The 26780-nt window shown below is 43.1% G+C and overlaps 1 protein-coding gene and 2 long non-coding RNA genes across 5 annotated transcripts; 1 reads left to right on the top strand and 2 right to left on the bottom strand.

Annotated features, from left to right (window-relative positions):
• The first annotated feature begins 794 nt into the window (after positions 1-794).
• On the top strand, positions 795-23435 carry BPIFC (BPI fold containing family C). Of its 3 annotated transcripts, none has more exons than XM_079992787.1 (17): positions 795-1021; positions 3751-3847; positions 5958-6092; positions 7706-7817; positions 9039-9167; positions 10187-10342; positions 11800-11863; positions 11959-12019; positions 13538-13629; positions 14932-15105; positions 16102-16155; positions 16335-16505; positions 17600-17667; positions 18348-18390; positions 20409-20472; positions 21861-21937; positions 23238-23435. In XM_079992787.1, the coding sequence occupies exons 3-17, from the start codon at positions 5990-5992 to the stop codon at positions 23322-23324; spliced, it is 1455 nt and encodes a 484-aa protein (XP_079848913.1). In that variant the 5' UTR covers positions 795-1021; positions 3751-3847; positions 5958-5989; the 3' UTR covers positions 23325-23435. The 3 variants fall into 3 exon arrangements, with proteins under 3 accessions (XP_079848913.1, XP_079848914.1, XP_079848915.1); XM_079992788.1 differs by lacking the exon at positions 795-1021 and adding an exon at positions 1687-3490; XM_079992789.1 differs by lacking the exon at positions 795-1021 and having other exon boundaries at positions 1687-3847; positions 10190-10342.
• Positions 9660-13241, bottom strand: LOC307225348. Its single transcript, XR_013842916.1, has 3 exons — positions 12553-13241; positions 10139-10291; positions 9660-10031 (listed from the first exon to the last, which is right to left on the bottom strand). It is a non-coding gene; the product is annotated as an uncharacterized lncRNA (long non-coding RNA).
• On the bottom strand, positions 22574-25148 carry LOC307225340. The gene is made up of 2 exons (XR_013842907.1): positions 24335-25148; positions 22574-23671 (listed from the first exon to the last, which is right to left on the bottom strand). It is a non-coding gene; the product is annotated as an uncharacterized lncRNA (long non-coding RNA).
• Between the last annotated feature and the right edge of the window lie 1632 nt (positions 25149-26780).

Below are 26780 nucleotides of genomic sequence, written 5' to 3'. Positions count from 1 at the left end.
TTTTGCACCGCTTCCCATGGAACTCACAGAATTCTAGCTCTGTTAGGATCTGCACTTCCCAGGATTCCTTGCAGGAAGGCATCACTTAAAAGTGGCATGAAATTGCTTTAAATGGATAGTACAGACATGGCCTCATCAGTTCACATTCATCTCAGTAGGCCACACAGGGTTTCCCAGACTTTGGTCTCCCTTGTGGACTACAGTTCCCATCATCCCTGACCACTAATCCTGCTAGCTAGAGATGATGGGAGTTGTAGTCCAAAAAAACAGCTGGCGAGCCAAGTTTGGGAAACCCTGGTATGTGTTCTATTGCCTAGAGTCAGGCCCAATGGCTACTGTAACCAGGAGAGCCACAGACATGAATATGACAGCAGCAACCTCTACTGGCTCACTGCATAGGGCAGGGGATTGGGAAGCAGGAGGCGGGAGTTGGAGCCCCACAAGGGGCAAGAGGTGAATATGACCCCAATATGTTCTCCCCGTAGGAGAACATGAGTCACATCAGGGGCAAAAGAGAGAGAACTTCCTGGACTTGAACCCACACTGCATATGAGAGCAATCAAAACCCTCTAGAGAGCAGAATTAACTCCTCTTCAATGAACAAGCAGCTCTTTTAATTGATAAATGTGGTTTGTAGACCATCAGTTTGTTAGCATTTACATGTAACATTTTCTCAGTACAAAGGGATTTAGCTATTTATTGATGAGCATCCTCTCATCTTCGAACAGAAAAATTGTAATGTTCCAGGTGGGGCAAGGGGGCTTACTAAACAATGGAAATCAAAATGTCTCGATTCCCCCCATCCCTAAAGTACTCAAAACACTATCGCTGTGTAAACTCCTTTAACAATCTGTCCAGAGATCTTTTGTTAAGACATCTGAGTCACCTCTGGGCCAAAGGAAATGTGCCTGCAGTAGATTTGCACTTTAAAAGGTGGGGAGATCTGGTACCATTGGTCCATGTTTACTCCTGACAGGTTCCTCCAGTGTCTGGCTATGAGGCTTCTGGCTGCTGAGAGCAGGTGGGTTATAAGCTTTGTATAATGTGAGTGATTATGATCTTGGCAAATGTTCAGTAGGACCGGTAATGGGGTGAGTTCTAATACCTGTTTAGTTATTTTGCATATCTGTTGTGGGACTCTTTCCCCCCAACCTTATACTGTACTCAACACTAATGTCTCATAACAAATGTAACTGATCTGTAAGAAAGACTGTGCAACCTGAAAAAAAGAGACAAGGCGTGTACTTTTGTAAACCAAGAAAATCTTTAATTAAAATTTTTAAAAGATAATGAAAAGAGTGGGGGTCAACTCCAAATGTGCAGAAAGTGGGACATGGGAGTGCCTCAGGGTGTCACTCGTTTGCAGGAGGAATTCAAGCACATACTGGAAATTTAGGTTTGTGCAATTAAAGTGAATTAGAACATTCTGTAGTCCTATCACAACAAATCCCATGTTTTTTTTAAAGCCGCAGCCTTTATATGGTTAGGAAAGTGACAGGATAGGCCCTGAAAAATGAGAAGCTAACAAGCAAATCAGAATGAATGCTCATTGTCATATAACTCACAAATATGACTGAATGCTCAATAATGACCAGACATAGGGCCATTCTATAGCATACATTTAAAGCACATGGCTTTCTCCAAAGTATCTTGGGAACTTCGGCTTTCCCCCTCGCAGTGCTACAGTTCCCAGGAGTCTTGGGTGAAGACTGCTTTAAATGTGCATTGGATGTGCTTTAAATGTATGATGTGGATCTACCTTAGTGTAACCTTTTCAAGATGTATGCTCAGTAAACAAATCTGGTGGAGCCCTAACAGTTTGCACTCATAAGAGCAAATTGGGTATAGTTTTGAGGGACACTGGAACCTCCCCTAATCTGTTGCTTACATCTCCATAGTCCTTTGCCGTGAGCTTTTCTTCCAGCTGAAATGGCATATTCAGCGGTGGTCAGGGCAGAACTATGGGGCCAGAGGGAGAAGACTGTGGGGAAATCAGGTGCAGGCAGGGGAAGGTTCAACACTTTATTCACACACTTCTTTCACTGGTACCAACTCTTTTCTATGTGGTGGGGAAAGTTCTATGCTAGATAAAAATTCTATCTTAGATATTGGCACAAAATCAACTAAAGATTCCTGGAGCATCTTAAAAACAATATATTTATTATGGCATAATTGTGTCCTAGTATCCACTTCATCTGATACATGAAGTAATGCCCTCAGTTGTCAGGGATGCATACATTAACATGTATGCGCACACACAAACACATATGGGTATGGGGACAGAAAAGGAAGAAGATGTAGAAAGATCATATACAAAGCCTTGACTTCAGAGATTCATTGCTGCAACAAGTACTGTAGCTTATTGATGTCTCAGCTTGCTTTGCCCCGCCGCACCATGCTGTCTCTGAAAATGAATCCTTGGCCTCGCCTTATTTGGATCACAACCCTGTCTCTGGCCCCATGGACCCTGATCTGTTTGATCCACCCTTGGTCTTCGGACCACACCCTTATCTTGTCACCCATTAACCAAGAGCAACCTGACACAACCCTTACGTGATTCTGCCCAAGATGCCATCTTTAAAGTTTCGGCAAAGGATTAGGTTGTGACCCGTGATTGTGACATTCAGGATGATGGGAAGTTCCCGTTCAGGAAACGCACATGCTCACTGATTGTCTTATCATTTGTCATTGTAGTAATGCTTAAAAGTCAGAATCCGGGACCCATTGTGCGCGGAAGTGTTGCAAACAAGCAAGAATGCTCTGTGTCCATCTCATGATTTACATTTATTGTGGGTGAAGAAACTATAAAACTAAGGACTATGGCTGTGTACACAATTTACCTTTAAAGCGCATTCAAAGCGCGTTCCCCCCACAATAATTCTGGGTACTGTAGTTAACCCCTCATAGGGTTCCAGTTCCTATCAGCCCTTAGCAAACTACCATGCCCATAATTCTTTGGTGGTGGTGGGGAATGTGCTTTAACACTATAGTCTACAGTATTTGCAGCCCAAGTGCAACAGGATGAAGTAACTGCATAATTGGACTACATAACTGGCACATTGTGTCAGTTCCTTCCAATTAGTTCATTTTGTTTTGTTTCTTTTATAACACATGCCATTCATAGATGCTGCTATATCTGGTCATTATTAATTGTTGGTTTAAAATCTGGAGCTCAGCTCTTCTTTACAATTTTCTGAGACAGCCTCTTCTGTCAGCAATGGCAGTGTCATATTGTGGAAAGGGGAGCATAAGTAGTGCAAATGTTTGCTGCTGCCATTGCTGCTTTGGCACTCCGGTTTATATACTGTAACTCCTAGTCCCTTTGGACCAACAGCAAACATTTTAGGGGTCTGTAGAGTCCATCTGGGCACTGTAGGAGTCAAACATGCTTATTGGTCTTCCAGAAGCCTTTGTCTGGAAGGACCTTTCATTCTGATAAGGTTGTGATTTATTTAGGTTGCTCCTTACAGCACAGTCATGAGGGTCACAGGTGAGTGGTAGAGCACTGGTTTCAATGAAACTGATTTACTAGAAGTTTTATCTAACACTTCCTCCAAGGAACAATCAAGTATCACTGAGATAGTGAAGAGTCTGTCCAAGTTAGCCACCACAAGATATCTACCACTTGCATGGAAATAAAGGAGTCATCTTCTATCCTTGGCATATACGTCATTTGATGATCTGATCAATTCTGTGTGTCCTAAGGGATGGTTAATGTTTAGCTTAAACATAATTAAAGGTTCCTTGAAGACCCCCTAATGATGTCCAGCTCTATAAGTGTCTAGCTCGGCTGGGTTGAAGTGAGAGTTGTCTGCAGCCCACCAAGACTTAGCCTGACAGAACTGAGGTAATGGCAATCAACTGGTTTGGTGATTATATCCACCACAAGCTGGTGGATAGCTGGGTGGGTCCAATGATTCCTGAAAATATCTGAAATTGTGGGACAATAACTATTCATTTCAAGGGAAATACTTCTTCTTGCTTAATTAGGGAACAAAAGTGAACAAGAGCTTAGAAGACTATTGCCTTTCAGTAGCTGCTAGGAAATTGGTGTGCATGAGAGTGTGTGTGTGTTGTGAATTTGTGGTTGGTTTCTTCTCTGAAAAGTCCTGTGGGAAAGTCCTGTGAAAATCACAGCTTTCTTTTTGCCCACTAGTTGACCACTGCTATTTCTGTTCAGAGAAGCATGCCTCTTGAGACAAATGGATCACAATGTGTACTCATTTGTTTCTAAATATTAAGCCAATTCATCATGAGCTACTGAATGGATAATTAATATTGTCTGACAAGATGCTAACCTGGCAGGCAAAAAGCAAACATTGTTGAGTTCTGAAAACAGTAGGCAATGAAACAGCCAAATGGTTTTGCACAGGTTGATAATTTACTCTTCTAGTGTTAAGTAACATTTGTGGAGCACGTTGAAGATGTAGGCTAATTTGATGTGCCAACTGTGGTTGTGTCTTGACTCCTGGACAGTCGCCGTCTTCTGAAAAGGTGCTTTGTGTGTATATGTGGAGTTGTGTGAGAGAGAGAGATTTTAAAATAAAACCATTACATGCCTATTGAAGTCCCTTAGAATTCTTATAATAGGATGTAGATGAATATTTAACCTATTATAACTCTTTCATTCTAGAACTGAGTGGAAATACAATGTGATCCTAAGCATGTTTACCCAGAGTTAGTCCCATTGAGTTCAATTACAGTGCAATCCTATGTGTGTTGAACCTGAGCAACACATTAGCAAGGTAGACTGTCCACTTAGTTGGACAGGAATCCAATGTAGCTATGTACGGTACTGTTGTGCATGATGTGTGTGTATGGTTGTGGCTATAGATACCTGCAATATCCAGTGGTGCTTCCAGCTAAATTTAGGTCCTTAACAATGTACAACATAGTCATATGGGGTCCCATGTTAGATGGCTATGAGGCACAACATTCCCCTTCTCCTCTCCTTCACTCCCACCATTCCATGCTTCTGCATTCCTGATATGTTAGCAAACAAGTTTGCCAAACATGACTGGGGGGTGGGGAATTATGGGCATGTGCAGTTTTGTATTTTAAGTTCACTTAAATCATAGCACCGTCATGACCACAGGAATAAAAGGAGGCTTGCTTCCTCGGTCTGAACAGTAAACATGCCGTGGCCCCAAGTCCAACTCCAGCTGCTCCACTGACAGTAAGAGCATTCATTTCCGCACAGATGATAGTGCAGGAAGGATTTTTAGTTTTTAGGTAGATTGTTCCAAGAAGAATATAAATACAATTAATTAATTACAGTGGTACCTCGGGTTACAGACACTTCAGGTTACAGACTCCGGTAAGCCAGAAATAGTACCTCGGGTTAAGAACTTTGCTTCAGGATGAGAACAGAAATCACGCGGCAGCAGCGCAGTGGCAGCAGGAGGCCCCATTAGCTAAAGTGGTACCTCAGGTTAAGAACAGTTTCAGGTTAAGAACAGACCTCCAGAACGAATTAAGTTCTTAACCTGAGGTAAAAAGGTAAAGGTAAAGGGACCCCTGACCATTAGGTCCAGTCATGGCCGACTCTGGGGTTGCGGCGCTCATCTCGCTTTATTGGCCGAGGTAGTCGGCATACAGCTTCCAGGTCATGTGGCACTGTATAATTATTGTGAAGGTTAACTCACCCTAGGTCCATTCCCTATTTACTGAATGAATGTCCTAGTCCATGCTGCTCTGCTCCCTTATTATATTCAGCACACACAGAATGCCATACAAGAGCATGGAAATCTGAGTTTGGAGGATTCTCCCCCTCCCATTGCAGGCTTGCATGTTCTCAATGCATGCCTGGTCATCCCGCCCTCCCTATGGAGAGCTGGGGAGGAGTACAGCCGGGACGCGTGGGGCAGACGGGACAGGAACATCTATTGCTCAAGTTCATCTCCCACTCACTTGACATAGGATCTACAACCCATATTTGGTCCCATGTGTCTTAACAGGTTTCTATAAAGTACGAAAAGAGAAGGAGACAATGAACGTTTGTGGCTTTTTGTTCCTGTTGAGCTTGTTCACTCCCCGGCTTGATGCTAAGCCTGGAATCAAAGTGAAGATCACACAGAAAGGTTTGGACTATGGTGAGTTTGAAATATACAGGTTCAGACTTATTCTTCCATGCCCCTATTCATTATTAAAATAAAAATTTAGAAGGAACCAAATACATTTTGAGAACAAAAAGGAAATGACCCTCATTAATCAGCACAATGGTTTGTTTGCTTTTTAAATCATGTTTATTTGCTTGCCAATGCCAGGTTGTGTTGTTAACACAACACGTGTGTGTGTGTGTGTGTGTGTGTGTTTAACAAACTGACTTTTTTGCAATTAACAAAATGATGAGAAAGTATAATTAAAGGTGTGGGATAATGATTGATTGACGGAATAAAGAATAACATCTGCACAGACAAATCAAGATGTTCATTGCTGTGAGCTCAGTAAAGAGCGGATGTCTCCACACAACCTTTGTGCAAGCAAATCAGGGATTGTGAGAGTTGTAGTTCAAAAGCATCTGGAGGGTCACAGGCTCCAGGCTCCTTTCACTCTCCCAAGCTCAGTAAAAAGGTAACTCTTTAAACCTCTTTAAACGAAGAACGTTCTATAATTTGGGAGTCATAACTGAGAAAGCTTGGCATCTAGTTGGTAAATATCCTAACCTGGAACAACAAAAGTTGCTGATTAAACCTCAGTCCGCAAGTGCACCCATGGGGTTGGGGGAGATGATGTGAAGGTCTCAGGCCATGAAAGGCTTTAAAACAGGGTTAGAGAACCTGTTGTTCCTCTAGATGATGTTGTACTACTTCCGTCTTTCCCAGGGGTATGGGCATCTTCCATGGGTGCATGCATGAACCATAATCCCCGGATTGCTAGCTTTTAAATGAAAGTTCCTAGGCATTTGTAGAACCCGAGATACAAAGCAAAATGTACAGTTGCTCACTTTTTTGTGAGCAACTAGCCCGCTCCCACCTTGCAGTGTTTTGCTGCCCATGCCCAGGAACAGATTGCCCTGTGGTGCAGAGCCACAGCAATAATCTCCTTGTAGCGTTCACACTGTCATTCACCTAGAGGGGAAGGGATAAGGTGGCAAATATATCCCACAGGGGGAGAAAGCCTCCGAATTAACCTTCTGGCCAACAGCAGTATTGCTGCTGCTACTGGGAGGCTCTTGTTGCAGCTTCACCCCACCAGGTGAGCCACTCCTGATCACCCATGACCCTTGCCCACTTGGCTGGGGCTGATAGGAGTTGTAGTTCAGGAATGTCTGGAGTGCCGCAAGCCTCCAGTTCCTATTTTAAAAGCTAAAACTAGCACCCTTAATTGGATCAAGAAGTAAATTGGTAACCATTGTATCTTGTGGGGAACAATGCATGACTCTCAGTGTGTGATAAAAGATATACAGCAGCATGAGAGCATCTGAATCATCTTCAAGGGCAGAGTGCTGCACTAATCAAGCCTGGAAGTTACAGGCGCTTGGCTTAACATAGCAAAGGACAGATATATCCCGGGGGGTGGGGGGGAGAGAAAGCCTCCATATTAACCTTGGATGAAAGAAGTAATTGCTAGCAACCACTCCAAACTGATCTGCAGAGCAGGAGATGGCAAAACAGAGATCAAAAACTTAGCTGTCTTTGTTCTGTATTCTATGCATCTTTCCAGCCAAAGAGAAAGTAAGTGAAATATGTTCTGTGCTTTGTAGGAAAACAGCTTGGAATAGATTTCCTGGAGCAAAGATTAAAGGAGCAAACCTTTGCGAATGTGAGCGGTCAAGAGACATATGGATATAGTGGCGTCGACTACACGCTTTCAGAGTAAGAAAGGTTGCTTCCACACTAAGCCCCTTTAGCACAGCTGAACTATTGTTTTTCTGCATTCAGAAAATTAAAATAGTAGTTTTGCACATGTGATTGCAACAGATCAATAAAGATCAGGCTTACTAGCTGCTTTGCTTCTCAGTATTCTCTGGTTGGCCTCTGTTATTTTCTCCTACCAGTAGGGAACCCACGTAAGGACTCTATATGGGCTCTTGGATACCCCATAAGGGGAAAAGGGCAGATTTTTGTTTACAATACACAGCACTTACTATTATCCATCATTGCCCTCCCTTGTGGTTAAGTTCCTCTGTAATGTTTATTCACACGTAGGTCCCATTTAATGAAGGCTCCTGCAATGTTAGTTAGTAGCTTCCTCCGGGTTGGTGATGTCTTTTACCCCTTAATTAAGCCTTTGCCCCCATTGTTTAAAATAGGGATGGGGAAAGTACCTGGTTTGTAACCACTAGCCACACATCTGGCACACCAACACAATGCCAGCCATGACTCCCAGTGACCATATGTTCAGGGTCAGGGAGCCTATGGGCATGCATCTATCTGTACACGCATAGGTTTCCTTCTCACTATTGCCTAACATAGCACTGTGGGCATAGGACTGTATGCACATTAGTTTGCAGGAGGCACAGCTAAGATGCAAAATCCTGCCAATCCTCTACCACATTTATTACTACACCAATGGGGGATATGAAGAGTGCTTTAATCATCTTTTATTTCCCATTGGAGAGGGAAAATAATAATATTACTTTCTGTTCTTTCATTTCTAGCAAAAGAGTGTTATTTTACCATAAAGAGGGGGCGCTAATGAAGCTAGCAATTTAAAATTGAGTGCTTCCCATCTTTCCCAGGGTGTCCCTGGGAATGTTGGAGGGTATTATGCATGATCTACCTCAGGGCAGGAAATGTCAGACCTTGGGACCTCTGCATAATCCACATCTCTCACTGGCTCTGCTGTGCCACTTCTCTAATGACTGTAATATGTCTTGGAAAGGTGATAAATGTCTCTTGCTTGTCTGTATGGAAAATGTGGCCACACCAGCTATTGATATGTGGCTCCCAGAAGGTTGCCCGCAAGGGAATGTGTCCCTCAGACTGAAAAAGGTTCCCTACCCTTGATGTACCTTCAGTTCAAACATGTAAGATTTATGTTCCTAGATTTTCCCGGAACGTAGCCATGGCTAACATGTATTTTGTGTTTTGCAGGATAAAATTTGATGCTGTTGAATTCCCAAATGCATCGGTGTCTCTGATACCTGGGACTGGGATTAACCTAGAGATCAAGGATGCTGCAGCAACGGTCTCTGCACACTGGAGAGTAAGGTCCTGGCTGTTGTAAGTACAGTTGTGCAGGGCACTGGAGGTGGTGATGTTAACTGCAGTAATCCAAATAAAAATGGGCTTTAATAAAGGAAAGGAAAGTAGGCAGCAGGCTTCAGGAAACCCCAAGCAGCAGTGAAACCACTGAGGTGGAAGAAGAGGAGAGGAAGTGTTTAACCCTTTCCTTGCCAGTATAGTGCTGATGAAATTTGCAATTTTACAATGAGTGAACATAAGAACATGCATGCATATGCTGTCATGCAGTTAACGCTTGTGGGGGTTTTTTGGCCACAAAAAAAATTCCTGCAGCCTTGAATCTTATTGGGAAACTTTGGCCAAGCCGCTTCCTATCCTTTCTCATAGGCTGATAATAAGATTAAAGGGAGACAGCCCCCAGTGTATGGCACCCTGAGCTCCTTGGAGATAGGGTGAGATATGGATGTGGGGCTGTTTACATGAAACATACAGGGATTTACTGAAAGCAGGGGAATAATAATAATAATAATAATAATAATAATAATAATAAATTTTATTTATACCCCGCCCTTCCCAGCCAGAGCCGGGCTCAGGGCAGCTAACACCAATAAAATTTCAGTAAAAACATAATAAGAAAAAGAAAAAAGAAAAAAATAATTTAAAATACAGGTTAAAATGCAATTTAAAATGCAGCCTCATTTTAAAAGTCAAAACCACAAGGGGAGGGAAACATAAGGGTCAGACTGAGTCCAAGCCAAAGGTCAGGCGGAAAAGCTCTGTCTTGCAGGCCCTGCGGGAAGATGTCAAGTCCTGCAGGGCCCTAGTCTCTTGTGACAGAGCGTTCCACCAAGTTGGGGCCAGTACTGAAAAGGCCCTGGCCCTAGCTGAGACCAACCTAACCACCTTGCGACCTGGGACCTCCAAAATGTTGTCATTTGTGTGTCACTTCATCCTTGGTCAAAGAATCTGTGTCCATTTGAGCATGAAACTTTAGCAGCGCTGGCACGTACCTGAAAAGAAAAAGTTCAAGCAGATGCATTATGTTCCATTCTTGTCAGCAGAAATTCTGGAACACTGACAGTCCTCATTTCGGGTGTATCGCTCGCAGCTGTTTTTTCAGTGTCTCGGGACAATGCAAGTCATGCAGTGCTGTTGATTGAAAGCTGCGAGGCAAAAGTTGACAGTATTAACATCGAACTGGATAAAGATGCTAGGTAAGGTAGAAAAAGGATTTTTGGGGTGTTCACCTTGTACCTGTGTTCAGTGTAATATGTGAACAAAACAGAAATGTGCCTGTTTTAGAGGTTCTTCCAGCTGCAGATGATAAAGGCAACAGCCCATTCTTGGCTGTTCTGCCTTAATCTGGAAGTGGAAGAACATCTCTGCTCCCAGGCTTCTGGAATCCAGAGGACATTTGGCAGCCGATTCATCAAAAAAACCCCACCCCCCTATTTTCCAGCCTCAAATGGTGAAGCAGCTATTTTCATTGGGATCTTGGTGTGAGGAGAAAAATGTAAATATGTATTTATTAATTAGTTAAATTCATAACCCACTGTTCCTTCCTAGTGGGCTCAGGTCTGGTGTGCTCTGGTCCATGGGGTCATGAAGAGTCGGATATGACTAAACGACAACACCCCACTTGTATTTCTTATTGGCAGGTGTAGGGAAGGGGAGGGGAGAGAAAAAGAAATAAGGCAATGCTGTTTGGAAAGAGAAGCATTAAAGTGATACTGATTCCTTGAGAGGAGAGATGGACCATAAAGAAAGAAATGGCTAGAGTGATTTAATAACTGATAGACAGTAATATTGTTAGAGATTTGGGGGTAAACCCTAGAAATTAATAAATGCCAGAGTTTTGATTAATTGGGGAATGGACTAAAACATAAACTGCAGGGCTGTGGCAGACAGGGAATTCCTGGGCTGACTTATGCAAACCAGTCTGGCTGGCTGACTGTTAGCATTATAATAGAGAGCCATTGAGGGTCATCAACAAGACAACAGAACTTATTGTCCAGGTGTGACCAGAGACTGGAGATTTGGAAGGTTGTCAGGGTAACTACTCTGGGGGGAGGGCAAGGTGCTTCTGAGAAGAAGGGAGAGGAAGAAAGTTTGAGATACATCTTGGCAAGGAGGAAGGAAGAACTACTTGCAATGCTTTGGGCCATGCTGTAAGATCTGGACCCCCGCCATGCAGACTGAAGGTATAAATACATAAGGGTAAAGGGTAAAGGGACCCCTGACCATCAGGTCCAGTCGTGACCGACTCTGGGGTTGCGGCGCTCATCTCGCTTTATTGGCCGAGGGAGCTGGCATACAGCTTCCGGGTCATGTGGCCAGCATGACTAAGCCGCTTCTGGCGAACCAGAGCAGCACACGGAAACACTGTTTACCTTCTCGCTGGAGTGGTACCTATTTATCTACTTGCACTTTGACGTGCTTTCAAACTGCTAGGTTGGCAGGAGCAGGGACCGAGCAACAGGAGCTCACCCTGTCGCGGGGATTCGAACCGCCGACCATCTGATAGTCTCCACCCAATGTGACTTCTATTCTCCAAAGGGACACAGACCCTGTATGTGTGCCTGTGACCCCATGCGCTCTGGCCACTGCTTGGTGGAGAGAGGGGCGGGCACCGGGATTTTGTAACAATATTATTTCTTTTATCCCCCCCCAGCTGGCTGTACAAATACTTTGTTAATCATCTGGAAAAGCCTATCTGTGACAGTCTGAGCAAGAATGTAAGTCTTCAAGTATTACTATAGTGTCCTTCCATCACCATCACTCCTTCAGTAACTGTTGGCCAGAACAATAACTGCTACATGTATTTATACAGATTTGCCCATTCATTGGTTCTGAGATCGAAAAAATTAATGCAGAACTGAAAGAACACAAAGGTAGGTTGCAAATGCTTCATCCTTGCTACTTGCACGGCTCATTAAAAGAAGCTAAAGAGTATCCCAATGACATAGGAGCTTTTAAGTGATAACCACATTTCCCCAGGAACAATATTGCACAGTTTCGAGCAATACTAATTCAAGTAGCAATTTAAGGTCTGCACAACAAATGACCAGTGCAGACTGCACAGGAAAGCCCCTGGTCACATGCTTATGCAATTGTTGCAGGAGGTCTCGGCATGTTCTCTTAAAAGATATTGCATGTTCCTAGCTCTCAGTTTCAACAGCAGTGCAAGGTATGTCCCTGCATATGGGATATCTAGAACCTACATATGCCGTATTTTTCGCTCCATAAGACGCACCTAATTTTTAGAGGAAGAAATAGGGAAAGCCCTGTTTTTGGGGGGATCAGATCACAGTTGTGCAGCTTCTTTTGCAAAGGGGAAAAGCCCCATTTTTTTGAGGATCAGCTCAAAGTTGTTGAGCTTACTTTGCAAAGGGAAAAAATCCTGTTTTTATGGGATTCAACTCACAGTTCTGCAGCTTCTTTAGGAAAGGAAAGGGAGCCCTTTCTACAGTTTCCAGACAGATAATCTAATCAGCCAGTCACATGTCACTGGGGAAACAAACAGCCTCTGTCTGCAGAACATTCAACAATGGAGGCCTGGGCAAGGGGGTGGGGCTGGAAAGGGAGCCAGCAAGCGTCCACACATTCGCTCCATAAGACGCACAGACACTGCCCCTTACTTTTTAGGAGGAAAAAAGTGTGTCTTATGGAGCGAAAAATACGGTGCACAGACAGACTTCAGAGTTTCATGCTCTCTTTGCTTTTCCCTCCTCTAAAAGCTATAGTAAGGTGTTTTGTACAGCCAACTCAGGGTTGGGAAACTTTTTTCCCCCAGATTGAGGCCACATTCCCCTTGAGGTGACCTTCCAGGGGCTACATGCTAGCAGAGGGCAGGGCCAGAGCGACACATGCCAATTTTACCTTTGTACAGTAAGCTAGTTTCTATGTGTGCTGTCTGTCTCTCTCGCCTTCATCCAGGCTTTATCACAATTCAAGGACACAATCCATCCTGGCAAAAACACCTACAGAGTGAGCAAAGCAAGGCCATAAGGGGTGTGACCTGGAAAAAGTCTCAAGGCCCAGATATACATGCCTGGAGGGCCAGATTTGGCCCCTGGGTCTCAGCTTCCTTACCCATGATTGTATTACTCTTGTCTAATAATAATAATAATTCTACAGATAACAGCAAAATTTATTCATGTGCTAATGTTTGAATAGCTGTGGCTGCAGTCTTTCACACACTTAGGAGTAAGCTTGGATAAGCTTAGTGGGGCTGTGTACGTACAAGAATCGTGTGCCTTCCCACTGGAAGGAAATATAATTTGAAGACAGTCCTTATAAAGTTACTTTTAAAAGGTATTGTCAAAACCATTTTAGATCCTGCTTATCAAGTTAATAGAGGTATTTGTTTCTTTATCTCATCATGGCTGTTTCCCCCCCTGTTCTAACAGTTCAAGCCCAGATTGATTCTTTTGCACAAGTAGACTACTCACTGGTGAACTCTCCGGTGATCTCTGACACATCTATTAACTTTGATATAAAGGTAACACAACTGGCTGCTATTTTTTATTTATTTATTTTTTTGGGGGGGGGGTACTGCATTGAGACATCTCTGTTCTTGAATGAATGGGTGTGATGGCTTTAGTTAAAGAATTATTTTTTAAAACACTTCTTTGAGTGTGATGGAGAGAAGGCTGCCAGCAGCAGAAACAAAGTATAGAGCGTTAGCAGAAAGAACTACCGTATTTTTCGCTCCATAAGGCGCACCGGACCATAGGGCTCACCTTGTTTTTAGAGGGGGAAATCAAGAAAAAAAATCTTATTTCCTCCCCAGCCCCAAAGAGCAGCGTACAGGCTGCGCGCAACCTCCCCCTGCTGGAGAGGTTGCCCGCGGCTATGGCACAAGTGAAGACAGCGAGCGGGATGGTTCCCGCTCATTGTTTTGGCTTCCTCTTTAGCCCTGCACAACCTCTCCCTGCCGCTCCATCCCGCTTGCTGTCTTGGCTTGTGCCATAGCCATGCACAACCCCTCCGGCAGGGAGAGGCTGCGCTGGGCTAAAGAAGCCATAGCTGCATGCAGCCTCTCCCTGTCGGAGGGGCTGCGTGCGGCTACCTCTGAAGCCTTCGGAGTGCAGCGCAAGTTCCTGCTGTGCTCCTCAGGCTCCGGGTTCCTTTTGCTGAAGCCGGGAGAGCAAGACTCTCCTGGCTTCAGCGAAAGGAACCTGAAGCCTCCAGAACGCAGCGGGAACTTGCGCTGCGCTCCGAAGGTTTCAGGCGGCTATCCCTGAGGGGTCGGTGCACACCAACGCCTCTCACTCTCCAGGCTTTAGCGAAAGCAACGCGAAGCCTCTGGAGCGCGGAGAGAGCGCTCGCTCTGCGCTTCGGAGGCTTCGCATTGCTATCACTGAAGCCAAGGAGCCTGCATTCACTTCATAGGACCCCTTAATTTTTGGAAGGGAAAAAGTGCATCCTATAGAGCGAAAAATACGGTACCCTCTGGACTACTCACAGTAAGCAATGCTTGTGCATTGAGTCCCCTCTTGTGATTGCTATCATTTCAAGCACCTACATGCACAAGCAACCTATAATGACAATGATGGCATTACCTTTCCCAGGTACCAGCTCCCGTCAGCTCCAGAAAGTGATGAGGGTTGGTGGGACAGGAACACCTGGAGGGCTACACAGGTTTCCTGTGCTTGACCTATATTAATTCTTCAGCTAGCGATGATTCAGCCAGTGTGTCCCTATGTGCAAGGGTCACTGATGATCCATGCTCTGATAGCTTTTGAAATCCAAAGTCTGAGAGTTGTTGTTATTATTTTGTCATTCATGCAATTCTTTGCAGGGAACAATCTCCCCAGTGGGAAATGACCTGGAGACTCCCTTCAAGCCTGAACCATTCAATATCCCAGATGAGAATAATTCCATGCTCCAAATAGGAATCTCAGAATATTTCTTGCAGTCTGCTTCACTCGTTTATTACGCTGCTGGGGCCTTTGATGTCTCTATTGCAAAGGAGGTGAGAGCAAGTTGTAGAAGTTGGTATTTCAAAGGCACCAACTGTTGTGTTTTGAAAGACTGTTTATATAGTCTGTGACTAACTAGATCTAACTATGGTGATGAGAACCTATATCCAGATAAGGTAAAAAGGTAAAGGACCCCTGGAGAGTTAAGTCCAGTCAAAGGCGACTATGGGGTTGCGGCGCTCATCTCACTTCAGGCTGAGGGAGCCGGTGTTTGTCCACAGACAGCTTTCCGGGTCATGTGGCCAGCATGACTAAACCGCTTCCAGCACAATGAAACACCGTGACGGAAACCAGAGTGCACAGAAATGCCGTTTACCTTCCTGCCACAGCAGTACCTATTATCTACTCGCACTGATGTGCTTTTGAACTGCTTGGTTGGCAGAAGCTGGGATAGAGCAACAGGAGCTCACCCCGTCGAGCAGATTCGAACTGCTGACCTCCTGATCAGCAAGCCCAAGAGGCTCAGTGGTTTAGACCACAGCGCCACCCACTCCCCTTTTACCATTTTTATCCCGATAGCCAGTAAGGGGTTCGTATAATTGAATGTTCATCAGTTTAAAAGAAATTCACTCCACATGGAACTAGCTCCTTATCCACACTGGAATAAAATATGGATTCATACCGGACTGTAGGGAAGTGATGCCATCCCTATCCCAGCGCTGTCCCAGACCTTCCCCCTTTGAATGAGGGTATTTTGATCCTAGGAAAGTCTGAAACTGTCAGGATGGGGGCAAAAAATGCTGCACAATAGTAATAGCCCAGACCATGATTAGGTTATGGCCATACAATGTGCTTGATTCACATATTGAAGACCATTCTGCCGGGAGGGACAAAGCAGCAATGGAGCTCCTTTTGCAAACATAACTATTATCTGCAGGCTAGTAAGAAAATTGATTTAGTACCATAGTTGCTTCTTTTAATAATAATAATAATACTTGCTTGTCACAAAGTTCTAATTAGGTAGCCTAATTTTATTCTCTTTTCCACAGCTTTCCTCTTACTTTAGATTAACTACAAATTCTTTTGGCACCATTATCCCTAAGGTAAGCACCTTTATATCTATAACCGTTGTTTTAAGGGAAATGTTTTGTGGGAGTTCATCTGCAACAGAGAATGCCTGCCTCAAAGCAACTGTTCTGCCGAAGAATTTATTTGCTATGTAATTCTGTTAATTCAGTCTAATCCTGCTCTCAAACTCTTGGTTGCTTTTAAACTTCTACAGATTGCGCGTTCTTACAAAACACCACGCCCAGTAATCCTGGATCTAAAACCAACGGCAGCCCCTGTGATCAGACTGCATAATGGCAGTGCTGTTCTGGAGATAGCTGGTTCCATGGAGGTGTTGGTAGTCCTGAAGAATTCAACCACCCAATCCATGTTCACCTTGAGCATAGTAAGTGCCACAAAGCAGGCAGAATAATGTTCAAGCCATATCTGCCATGACCTCTTGTTGTTTTGGGTCGTCAGAAATTGGCACCACAAGCAAGGGGTGTGCAGAATGTTGATCAGGATCTGAGTGATCTGCAGTAAACTGGCAAGGACTTGGGTCTCCTAACTGATTAAAAAAATAGCAAAATCAAAACAGCCTCAAACTTTTATTTATTCCATCAGCTATGCATTGCCAGAAAAGGTTTGCATCACCGAAGAAGTGGACAAAGGGGGAGGGGGTAATTTGCATAAAAATACACATGTTAACTTACATGTATAAATGCAAATTTAGAAATATTTCTACACTAGTGGCCAAAATTGTGGAAACCTTTTGGAAAAAGTGTATTTCTGAGGTTTGATGGCTCATAACACCACTTTTTTTGCCGTAACACCATAAAATTATACATCAATGGAAAGATAATTTAACGAAGAATGCAATGCAACAAAGTTTGTTCAATTATCTGTATTCTATCAAAAGTTATAGCCAAATAATTAGGAAAAGGAAGCACAGCTTTCTTAGGTTCAGTAGCTTTCCTTCATTTGAATGTAGCCAATAAGCATGAGTGTTCAGAGAGCCAATCAGGTGTTATGAGCCATCAAACCTCGGAAACACACTTTTTCCATAAGGTTTCTACAATTTTGACCACTAGTGTGTAATTTAAATAGAAATGCAATACATCTCACCACAGTGGGAAAGAAAGCAGGTGACTTGTGTGGCACCTCCCTCTTCTCACCTGGTTGGGCAAAATCAAAGCTCCTGCTCTCCCCTTTTAATGGCTCCTTATCTTAAATCATAGCAGAAACCAAAAAACCTGAGTACAAATTGGTGTTCAGACCTTCTAAGTACAAATGCCATCTGCAGGATAGGCTTTGCAAAACTTTTAGACACCTGAGCTCTGTTTGGAATAGCAAGAGAGATAACATTGGGGTGGGGAGTTGGAAGAAGCAGGTAGAGTAACTGACCTTCCCTTTTTTACCTTTCAAAAAGGCCTTGCATTTTTACCTGTCTATACAACAGGAATACTCTAGGTGGTAAACAGAGACATTTCTTTCACACAGAATGCCAAAACCCATGCCAGCCTGAATATATTTGAACAGAAACTGATACCTTCTCTATGTCTGGACAGGTAACAAAATTTGAATGGTTTTTTTGTTTTGTTTTTAACCCCACTTTATCCCCCAAAGGCCTCTTGAGTTGCTGAAACCACTAATTAAATTTGCCACTCCATTTAAAACAATAAGTAATTTTTTTAAAAGCAATTACGTAAAAATAAAAACTATTCCAGCTAAAATGTTGGCATTGCTTTATTACAGGTAAAAAGAAGCAGATGTTGCTGGACTATTACTCCCATCATCCCTGACCATTGGCTATGCTGGTTGTGACTGATGGGAGCTGGAGTCCAACAGCATCTGAATTATTGTAAATTAGTGGGGTTGCGGGTCTAAAATTGTGGTGGTTTTTAAATATTTGTATCTGTGCGTGTTTGAGTAATCCATCTTGATCACATGGTTCCTCCCAAAAATCCTGGCACCTGTAGTTTGTTAAGGGTGCTGAGATTTGTTAGGTGACCCCTATTCCCCTCACAGAACTACAATTCCCAGAGTGGTTTAACAATTATTCCTTCTTCCAAGGGAACTTTGGGAATTGGGCCAGTCAGCCTTTCAGCCTAACCTACCTCACAGGGTTGTTGTGAGGGGGGAGTAGAGAAGGGGCAGATCCAAGAATGCCATCTTGAGCTGCTTGTAGGTGGGGTATATATATACAAATAAATAATGTTTTTTCCAATATTTCCTTTCCCTTTCACAGTTTCCACCTGTCCTTGACCAACTCCAATGTTGGCTTCTTCAAGGTAAATAAAGAGGGCGGGGAGTTAAAGAGAACAAATCAGATTCAGCTTGTAGATAGAGCTGAATTGTCCATGCCATTGTTCTGATCTAAACCTCTTTCCTGAAGCCGTGGTTGTCCTTCTGGAGAAAATAGGCTTTCCCCAAAGGGGCAAATAGCTTCATTGTGTGGGGTATGTGTGATTTAGTTCAGGAAAACAGCACAGAGGGAAAGGGTAAGGTAGCCCTCCCCTCCAGAACCAGTTCCAGAGCTGCTTTCGACAAAGAAAAAGTATCAGGAGACACGATCACAAATCTCCTGCTTTTAAATGGTTCCATGGAGTGGCCATAACCATGGGCTGAGCTGTTGGTGTGCAGCTGCTGTTTGCTGTGGAGACTGACTGTGTTTTTCTGTCTTTGCCAAAATTCACTGCACTCAAGACCTGCAATAGCACAAATAAAATGGCCTGATCTGTGTGGTGAATGAGGGCATGATTTTGAAAGCAGGAGGCGCACAGTGAACATAACATGTCTTGCAGTGCTTAGGCGCTAATGATTAGATCCCCATCATAAATGACTTAAAATCAACATAGAAACCAGCCCCCCTCTCTCTTTCTAACATCTAAATGCTGCCTTCAGTCTACAAAACTTCCTAGGGGGTGGCCCACAGCCATCATAATACAATACAGTGGTACCTCGGGTTACAGATGCTTCAGGTTACAGACTCAGTTAACCCAGAAATAGTACCTGGGGTTAAGAACTTTACCTCAGGATGAGAACAGAAATCACGCGGAGGCAGCAGGAGGCCTCATTAGCTAAAGTGGTACCTCAGGTTAAGAACAGTTTCAGGCTAAGAATGGACCTCTGGAACGAATTAAGTTCTTAACCCGAGGTACCACTGTAAAATAATATTGGGCCATTATGTGTGTGAGTGGGCCTTGGAAAATTATCTCTTAGCAGTTCTCTAACTGGAACTGACATAACATTTTCTTTGTTGTTCTTACTCTGAGTGCTTCCAAATACAGTGGTACCTCGGGTTAAGCACTTAATTCGTTCTGGAGATCTGTTCTTAACCTGAAACTGTTCTTAACCTGAAGCACCACTTTAGCTAATGGGGACTCCCGCTGCCGCCACACCACTGCTGCACAATTTCTGTTCTCATTCTGAAGCAAAGTTCTTAACCTGAGGTACTATTTCTGGGTTAGCAGAGTCTGTAACCTGAAGCGCCTGTAACCCAAGGTACCACTGTATGGATGATTCAGGCTGAGTACACGCTATACCTTTAAAGCACATTCAAAGCGCATTATGTCCTTCAGAGAATTCTGGTTGCTGTAGTTTATTGAGGTTTACTGGGAATTTTAACTCTGTGAGGGGCGAACTACAGCGTCCAGAGTTCTCTGAAGGAAAGAAGGTGCTTCAAAGGTATAGAATGTTCATAGCAGCACCTAATCATTGCATTTTTTGAAAGCAAATCAACTATCCTTGGAACTTTTGTGTGTGGAGAAAGGGTTAAATGCCCCCCCCCCAAGTGAACTGCTGTTAAGAATTCCCCCTTTTCCTTGCTGCCTGCAATTTTGGAGGATGGCTGAGAGGGGCAAGATAATTGATAGGAAGGCAATGCAATTCGGAATGGGAAGGCAATAGAGCTGGTTCCGAGAGAGAGAGAGGGGGGGGGGGCGCAAAGAAAATATCTGGAGCACAATCTATACAGGTCTTTACTGGCCTATATCTGCCAGAACAGCTGTGTGATAGGTCATCTCCACCTGATGAATTTTTATTATTATTATTTCAACAATTTGTATACCACTGAATCAGTCATCTCTAGGCAGTGCAGCTGCTTTGTTGTGTTAAAAATGTCAAATTTTGAGAGACTGGGAGGAAATAACAGAAACTGAACAGGAGAAACGTGGAAAGAGGGTGTTTTGCTCATGATGTCAAGCAGATGCTTCACAAAAAGCAGAGGACAAAAGTGTGAGAAATCCGCAACAAATCTTAAGTGTAGAGGCAGCCTGTGCCACTAAATCCAAATTCTCTCACATGGCAGGTTTCGCTTTTGAAGAACTTCATGTCTTACATTTTACGGAATGGAGTAATACCAGCAGCCAATGGTAAGTGTTGTGTTTGGATTGTTTTCCCATCACCACTGTTACTTAATGGTCCCAGTCTCTGGAAATTACAGAAAATCTTATTTGAAGAATGAGAAGTAGTAGCGATAGAGCTTGTATTTTCGTCACTTGGCGTGACGTGTCGTAATTGGTATCACATTCTTTATGGCAAATACTTTAAGGAACATACTGCTCCAATAAGATTATAAGATGCTTAATGCTTTGCACTAGAACAGGGGTGTCAAACTCAAATTCATCGGGGGCCACATCAGCAGTTTGGTCACCCTAAAGGGCCGGTTGTATCTGTAGGACTATGTAAAGGACATGTGAAGTGGAGGTTTCCTGTGTAGAACGGCCGGCGCCGCTAGAGGGCAGACGTTCTCTGGCTTGTAGGCTGCCGCGCATGCACTGAAGAGGCGGCTTTCTTGTGTCAAAAAAAAAAAAAAGCGAGAATAAAAGGTGAAGGCTGGCGGCCGCCGGCGGCTACATGGGCCACATGACAAGGTCTGGCGGGCCGGATTCGGCCCTCGGGCCTTGTGTTTGACACCCGTGCACTAGAAGATCAATCCGGTTGTCTTGTCAGCAGACCCTGTACACACTGTCAACTAGTGGTAATTTGGATTTACAAGACCATGTGAACATGTCCACATACAACTGCTGATAAAGGAGTGCTTATTCTTTCTTTCCTTTCCTTCAATGGATCTGGTGTATATTTCCTTTCAGAGTAAGACAATAAAGTTATCACTGGTTAATGACTGGAGGCATTGGCCCTGGAGACTCTTTGTACACTTAATACTGTAATGAGTATGTAGTTACATGACAAGAGATAAAACTCCTGCAGTTCTTGTCTGTATTGCATTTCTAACAACCATTTATGGTTTATAGAGCATTTACAGCATTTAAAGGTAAAGGTAAAGGTACCCCTGCCCGTACGGGCCAGTCTTGACAGACTCTGGGGTTGTGCGCCCATCTCACTTAAGAGGCCAGGGGCCAGCGCTGTCCGGAGACACTTCCGGGTCACGTGGCCAGCGTGACATCGCTGCTCTGGCGAGCCAGAGCTGCACACGGAAACGCCGTTTACCTTCCCGCTGGTAAGCGGTCCCTATTTATCTACTTGCACCCGGAGGTGCTTTCGAACTGCTAGGTTGGCAGGCGCTGGGACCGAGCAGCGGGAGCGCACCCCGCCGAAGGGATTCGAACCGCCGACCTTTCGATCGGCAAGTCCTAGGCGCTGATGCTTTAACCCACAGCGCCACAGAATAACAAAATTGTACTGGGCATAGGTAAAGGTAAAGGTACCCCTGACCATTAGGTCCAGTCGTGACCGACTCTGGGGTTGCGGCGCTGTTAAAAAACAATAGCGCTTAGAATCTCGTCTCTCTTTTATTAAGGTAAACTGAAGGAAGGACTTCCTCTCTCTAAAATGGACAGCATGATGCTTGTGGAACCAGTTGTTACAGTTCACCAGGTGAGATTCTGCAATGCCCACACCTGTCTGTCCTGTTTGCCGAGAGAGAGTTGGTTAGGGTGATGTGATACAAGTTCTGAATCCTGGTGGGACTTGTCATCAGAATGTTGCCGTGTTCTCACATCCCAGGGCAGGGGTGCCCAAACTTTTTTCAAAGAGGGCCATATTTGATGAAGTGAACATGCATGAGCTTTTTTTTATTTTACCCCAAAGTTGTTGAGCTTTTTAGAATTTTACCCTAAAGTTGTGCTTTTTAAAGGATTTTACCCCAGGACGTATACTGCCACAGGGACCAGATAAAATAATCCGGCAGGCCGGATTAGGCCCCCGAAACAGACTTTGGTCATGCCTGTCCTAGGGTCTTTAGGCTGCCTGACTCATAGGCTGAAGAAAGTCCTTTTAAATAAAAGGGGGGGAAAGCTTGTACAGAGACAATCATTTCGATGAACTCTTTGTAGTTCAGAGAAAGATTGGCCAGCATTTTTCAAAGTGACTCATTGTGGAGGAAAGACAAACGCTTTCCTGTATTTTTATATTTGTTGGTATCCTGGTGTAAACAAGTCAATGTTCATTATTCGTATTTTAAAATCCACATGAACTGTAAGGAAACAAGCAATACACACTAAAAACAATAACTACCAAATAAGCAGTGTATTGTTAGCAAAAAGCCTGATCAACAGTTTCTGATGACCACCATATTTACATCTTGACTTCTCCACTCTCGTTAGTTGATTAGCTCTGTTTTACATTGTTTCTCTGATCATCACATAACCTAAAGAGAATTTCTTAGTTTCTTCATGACGCTATCTTCACAAGAACCCTAGAATACTTTCTGAGCAACCAGTAACCCCAGCTAAAGTAAACATTGATTATAGACCTTTGTGTGTTTAATAGAAGTCTTTTTTGACTCCTGCAAACTTCCAGGTTTCACTTGGACCATACAAGTTAGGGAAGGCTTAGCAAAGAGGGAAGGGACTGCAAGCAGTAGATGGAAGGGAAACATCCACCACCCCACCTGATCTGTCTGGCTCAGCATGGCTGAACAACTGACAACTGGCTTTTTAATATATTTTCTCCCTCACTGAGCAATCTACAAAGCACAGCTGCTGTGCAACATCCTTCCACTTTATTGACATCCATGCCAGTTGCGCATCAGCAGTGCTTACTCTCTTTCTGTTAAATGACAATGTATCTCTAACATTCAGTTCACAATACCTCTACAGGTATATTAGCCATGGCCAAGCCATTAGCAAGCTGCAGCTTGTGGCAACTTCAGATAAATGTTTGTATATCTTCTCAGGGCTATTTGCTGATTTCCACTGACCTGGAGTATGACGAAGAAGGAGACCAAGCAGATTCTGAAGGCTTTTTCGTTATAGATGCATGAAACCTCAAAATTTCTTCTGTTCTGTTTCAAGAGGGAAGATGTAACAAGAAAGTGAATGATAATGATTGAAAACATTCTGTGTGGTCGCGTTTGTGTGTGTGTGTGTGTGTGTGTGTGTGTGTGTGTAAAAGTGCCTTTGAAAGACATTGAATAGGTGAAGTAATATCTGTTAATGGGCCAGCAAACCATTCAGAAAGGAACATAGGAAGTTGCCATATACTTGCTCATCTAGCTCAGTACTGTCAGAGGCTCTCCAGGGTGTCAGACAGAGGACATTCCCAGCCCAGCCTGGAAATGTCAGTCATTGAACCTTCTGCATGCAGAGCAGATGGTGGGAGCCTTCCTAACTGCACTGCTGGAAGATAGCAGCAGCCCCAGTCTGGATGTAGGAAGCCAGGACTGTTTTCTGATTCCTATATATAACCAAGAACAGTGTTGCAAGAGAAGCCTCATGGTAGGATATTCCCTTCTGCATGTAACTCAATACACACTTCTTAGGGAGTTCAGAAAGTTGCAATACAGGTACTCGGCAGGAGACCATCCCTTTCAGTTGCAATGAACTGTAAAGAAAACTCTAAAGATGGCCACACAGTGGCACTGGATATTATGGAAGAATAGCATAGTAGGTAAAAAGGGATGGTAGACATTGCATTTTGTAAGAAGGCTAAAGGACATTTCTATTATGTGGTGGGAATGTCCCAAAATATTGTAGTAAGCTTATGGTATATGGTAATTGGCACTATCTTTTACAAACAGATACCATACTAGTTTGTCTTCATTTGTCTACTGAACTATATTAAACAATGTTTTCCATGGGCATGCCAGAAACAGGTGTTACATATATTTACAATGGCCAGAATTACATTAACTGAATGTTTGAAAGAAACTTGGAAACCTGGTAAAGCTTAGTTGTTTGGGATTTTGTGGGAACACCTAATAACTATTCACTTTACAGGGAAGTTTTAAAAATCATGAAAATTATATTACATCACACATTAAATAGTTTGAACACAGTTGTGTGTTACATCAAGAGTGAATTGGGAATTGATTCAATGATGCTGTAGATATTACATTCATTACTGAGTAATTGAAGGAATGAGAGAGAGGTTTCTTAGAATGTCAGTATACTGTTACGTATTGATCTTTTACACACAATTTTATATGCAATTTTGTATTGTACTTTTTCAGAATAAAAACAAATTTAAAAATTATACAAATGTCTATTTTAATGCCCTCTGCAGGGACAGTGTTAAGACCTAAATGATTAGGTATTCAAAGTAATAAGAGCCTCTTAAAAGAAATTAGTCAAGTTGTGGGTTCTCTGAGGCATCACCAGGTGTTGTTTGTAATGGGACACTTATCCTAATCTCTTGGAATCTGCCTTTAATGCCGAAGCACCCCCCCCCCCGCCGCATAGTCCCACTTTAGCATTATAGTTATTGGAAAAGTAGGATTATCTTAGTATTCCAAACTTCATGCCTGCATAATACTTTGATCCATACAGGCTATGTCTTCCATGTTGTGCATTATAGTCCCTCTGGACAGCAATAATGGGGAGCATTGGAGAAGGATCACAAAACTACAGGGTGGATAAAACTCAATGATTTTTTTAAAATAATAAAAAAATCAGAATTTTTTAAATTTAAATTGGATTTTTAAAATAAAATGCTTTTGGAGGAAAAATCTTTCTAAAGATAGTTTTCTATTTAAGTTGCATTATAGTCCAAAGGATATTCATCAGGAAATAAGGATTTGTTTTAAGTTTTTTGTGTGTGCTAAAACACAATTATTATTTTTTTAAAAAAATGTTTAACCACATCAGTTAACAAACATGGATACGTATGCTAAAATATTAATTGTTTTAGTTAAATAAATTGTTTAAATTGTTACTAATGATTATTTTTCTCCTTCCAGTAAAGTACAGCAGAGAAGTTGTCCAAATATAAACAGTTTTATTAAACCTCACAATAATTCATAGAATCATAGAATCATAGAGTTGGAAGAGACCACAAGGGCCATCGAGTCCAACCCCCTGCCAAGCAGGAAACACCATCAGAGCACTCCTGACATATGGCTGTCAAGCCTCTGCTTAAAGACCTCCAAAGAAGGAGACTCCACCACACTCCTTGGCAGCAAATTCCACTGTCGAACAGCTCTTACTGTCAGGAAGTTCTTCCTAATGTTTAGGTGGAATCTTCTTTCTTGTAGTTTGGAACCATTGCTCCGTGCCCGCTTCTCTGGAGCAGCAGAAAACAACCTTTCTCCCTCCTCTATGTGACATCCTTTTATATATTTGAACATGGCTATCATATCACCCCTTAACCTCCTCTTCTCCAGGCTAAACATGCCCAGCTCCCTTAGCCGTTCTTCATAAGGCATCGTTTCCAGGCCTTTGACCATTTTGGTTGCCCTCCTCTGGACACGTTCCAGTTTGTCAGTGTCCTTCTTGAACTGTGGTGCCCAGAACTGGACACAGTACTCCAGGTGAGGTCTGACCAGAGCAGAATACAGTGGCACTATTACTTCCCTTGATCTAGATGCAATACTCCTATTGATGCAGCCCAGAATTGCATTGGCTTTTTTAGCTGCCGCGTCACACTGTTGGCTCATGTCAAGTTTGTGGTCAACCAAGACTCCTAGATCCTTTTCACATGTACTGCTCTCAAGCCAGGTGTCACCCATCTTGTATTTGTGCCTCTCATTTTTTTTGCCCAAGTGCAATACTTTACATTTCTCCCTATTAAAATTCATCTTGTTTGTTTTGGCCCAGTTCTCTAATCTGTCAAGGTCGTTTTGAAGTGTGATCCTGTCCTCTGGGGTGTTAGCCACTCCTCCCAGTTTGGTGTCATCTGCAAATTTGATCACGATGCCCTTGAGTCCATCATCTAAGTCGTTGATAAAGATGTTGAATAAGACCGGGCCCAAGACAGAACCCTGTGTCACCCCACTAGTCACTCTTCTCCAGGATGAAGATTTATAATTATAATAGTATAACCAAATAAGCAATTTTTGATATAACTGTAAAAACTACTCTGAAAATTTATTATTCCAAAAATGAAACCTTCATCAGGTTGTAAATATTAAGACTATACCAGCAAGAATTTTTTTTTCTGTAAAAAAATAAATAAAATGATTTAAACCAAGTCTTACTGACTAGTGATTTAAATTGTGATTTAAATTGATTTGATTTAAATCAAATCCACCCTGCATAAGCAGAAGAAACGTACCACTAACATACTACAGTTGTGTCAAGAATATGTTGCAGAATATATTCACAATAAAGCACCAGAGAGGTTCCAAAGGTTTTGTCCATCCATCTTTTGCAGTAAACATCTCATGCCTTAAAAAAATGTGCTACAGCGCAGCCCTAACCATGTCTACTCAGAAGCAAGCCCTGCTGAATCCAGTGGGGCTTACCAGGAAAGCAGGGTTAAGCGGCCCAAGAAGACCCTTGGC

Source organism: Podarcis cretensis (genome assembly GCF_951804945.1).
Source record: "Podarcis cretensis genome assembly, chromosome: 10".
NCBI lineage: Eukaryota > Metazoa > Chordata > Lepidosauria > Squamata > Lacertidae > Podarcis > Podarcis cretensis.
The sequence above is the reverse complement of the archived record's forward strand: the minus strand, read 5'-3'. Positions and strand labels throughout refer to the sequence as shown.

What these genes read in the sequence shown, in the direction of transcription:
- BPIFC (XM_079992787.1), top strand. Translation starts at nt 5,990, where the DNA reads ATGAACGTTTGTGGCTTTTTGTTCCTGTTGAGCTTGTTCACTCCCCGG. An exon ending in GAACTGGATAAAGATGCTAG is followed by an intron (nt 10,343 to 11,799) that starts GTAAGGTAGAAA and finishes ATCCCCCCCCAG; the next exon opens with CTGGCTGTACAAATACTTTG. An exon ending in GTGACAGTCTGAGCAAGAAT is followed by an intron (nt 11,864 to 11,958) that starts GTAAGTCTTCAA and finishes GTATTTATACAG; the next exon opens with ATTTGCCCATTCATTGGTTC.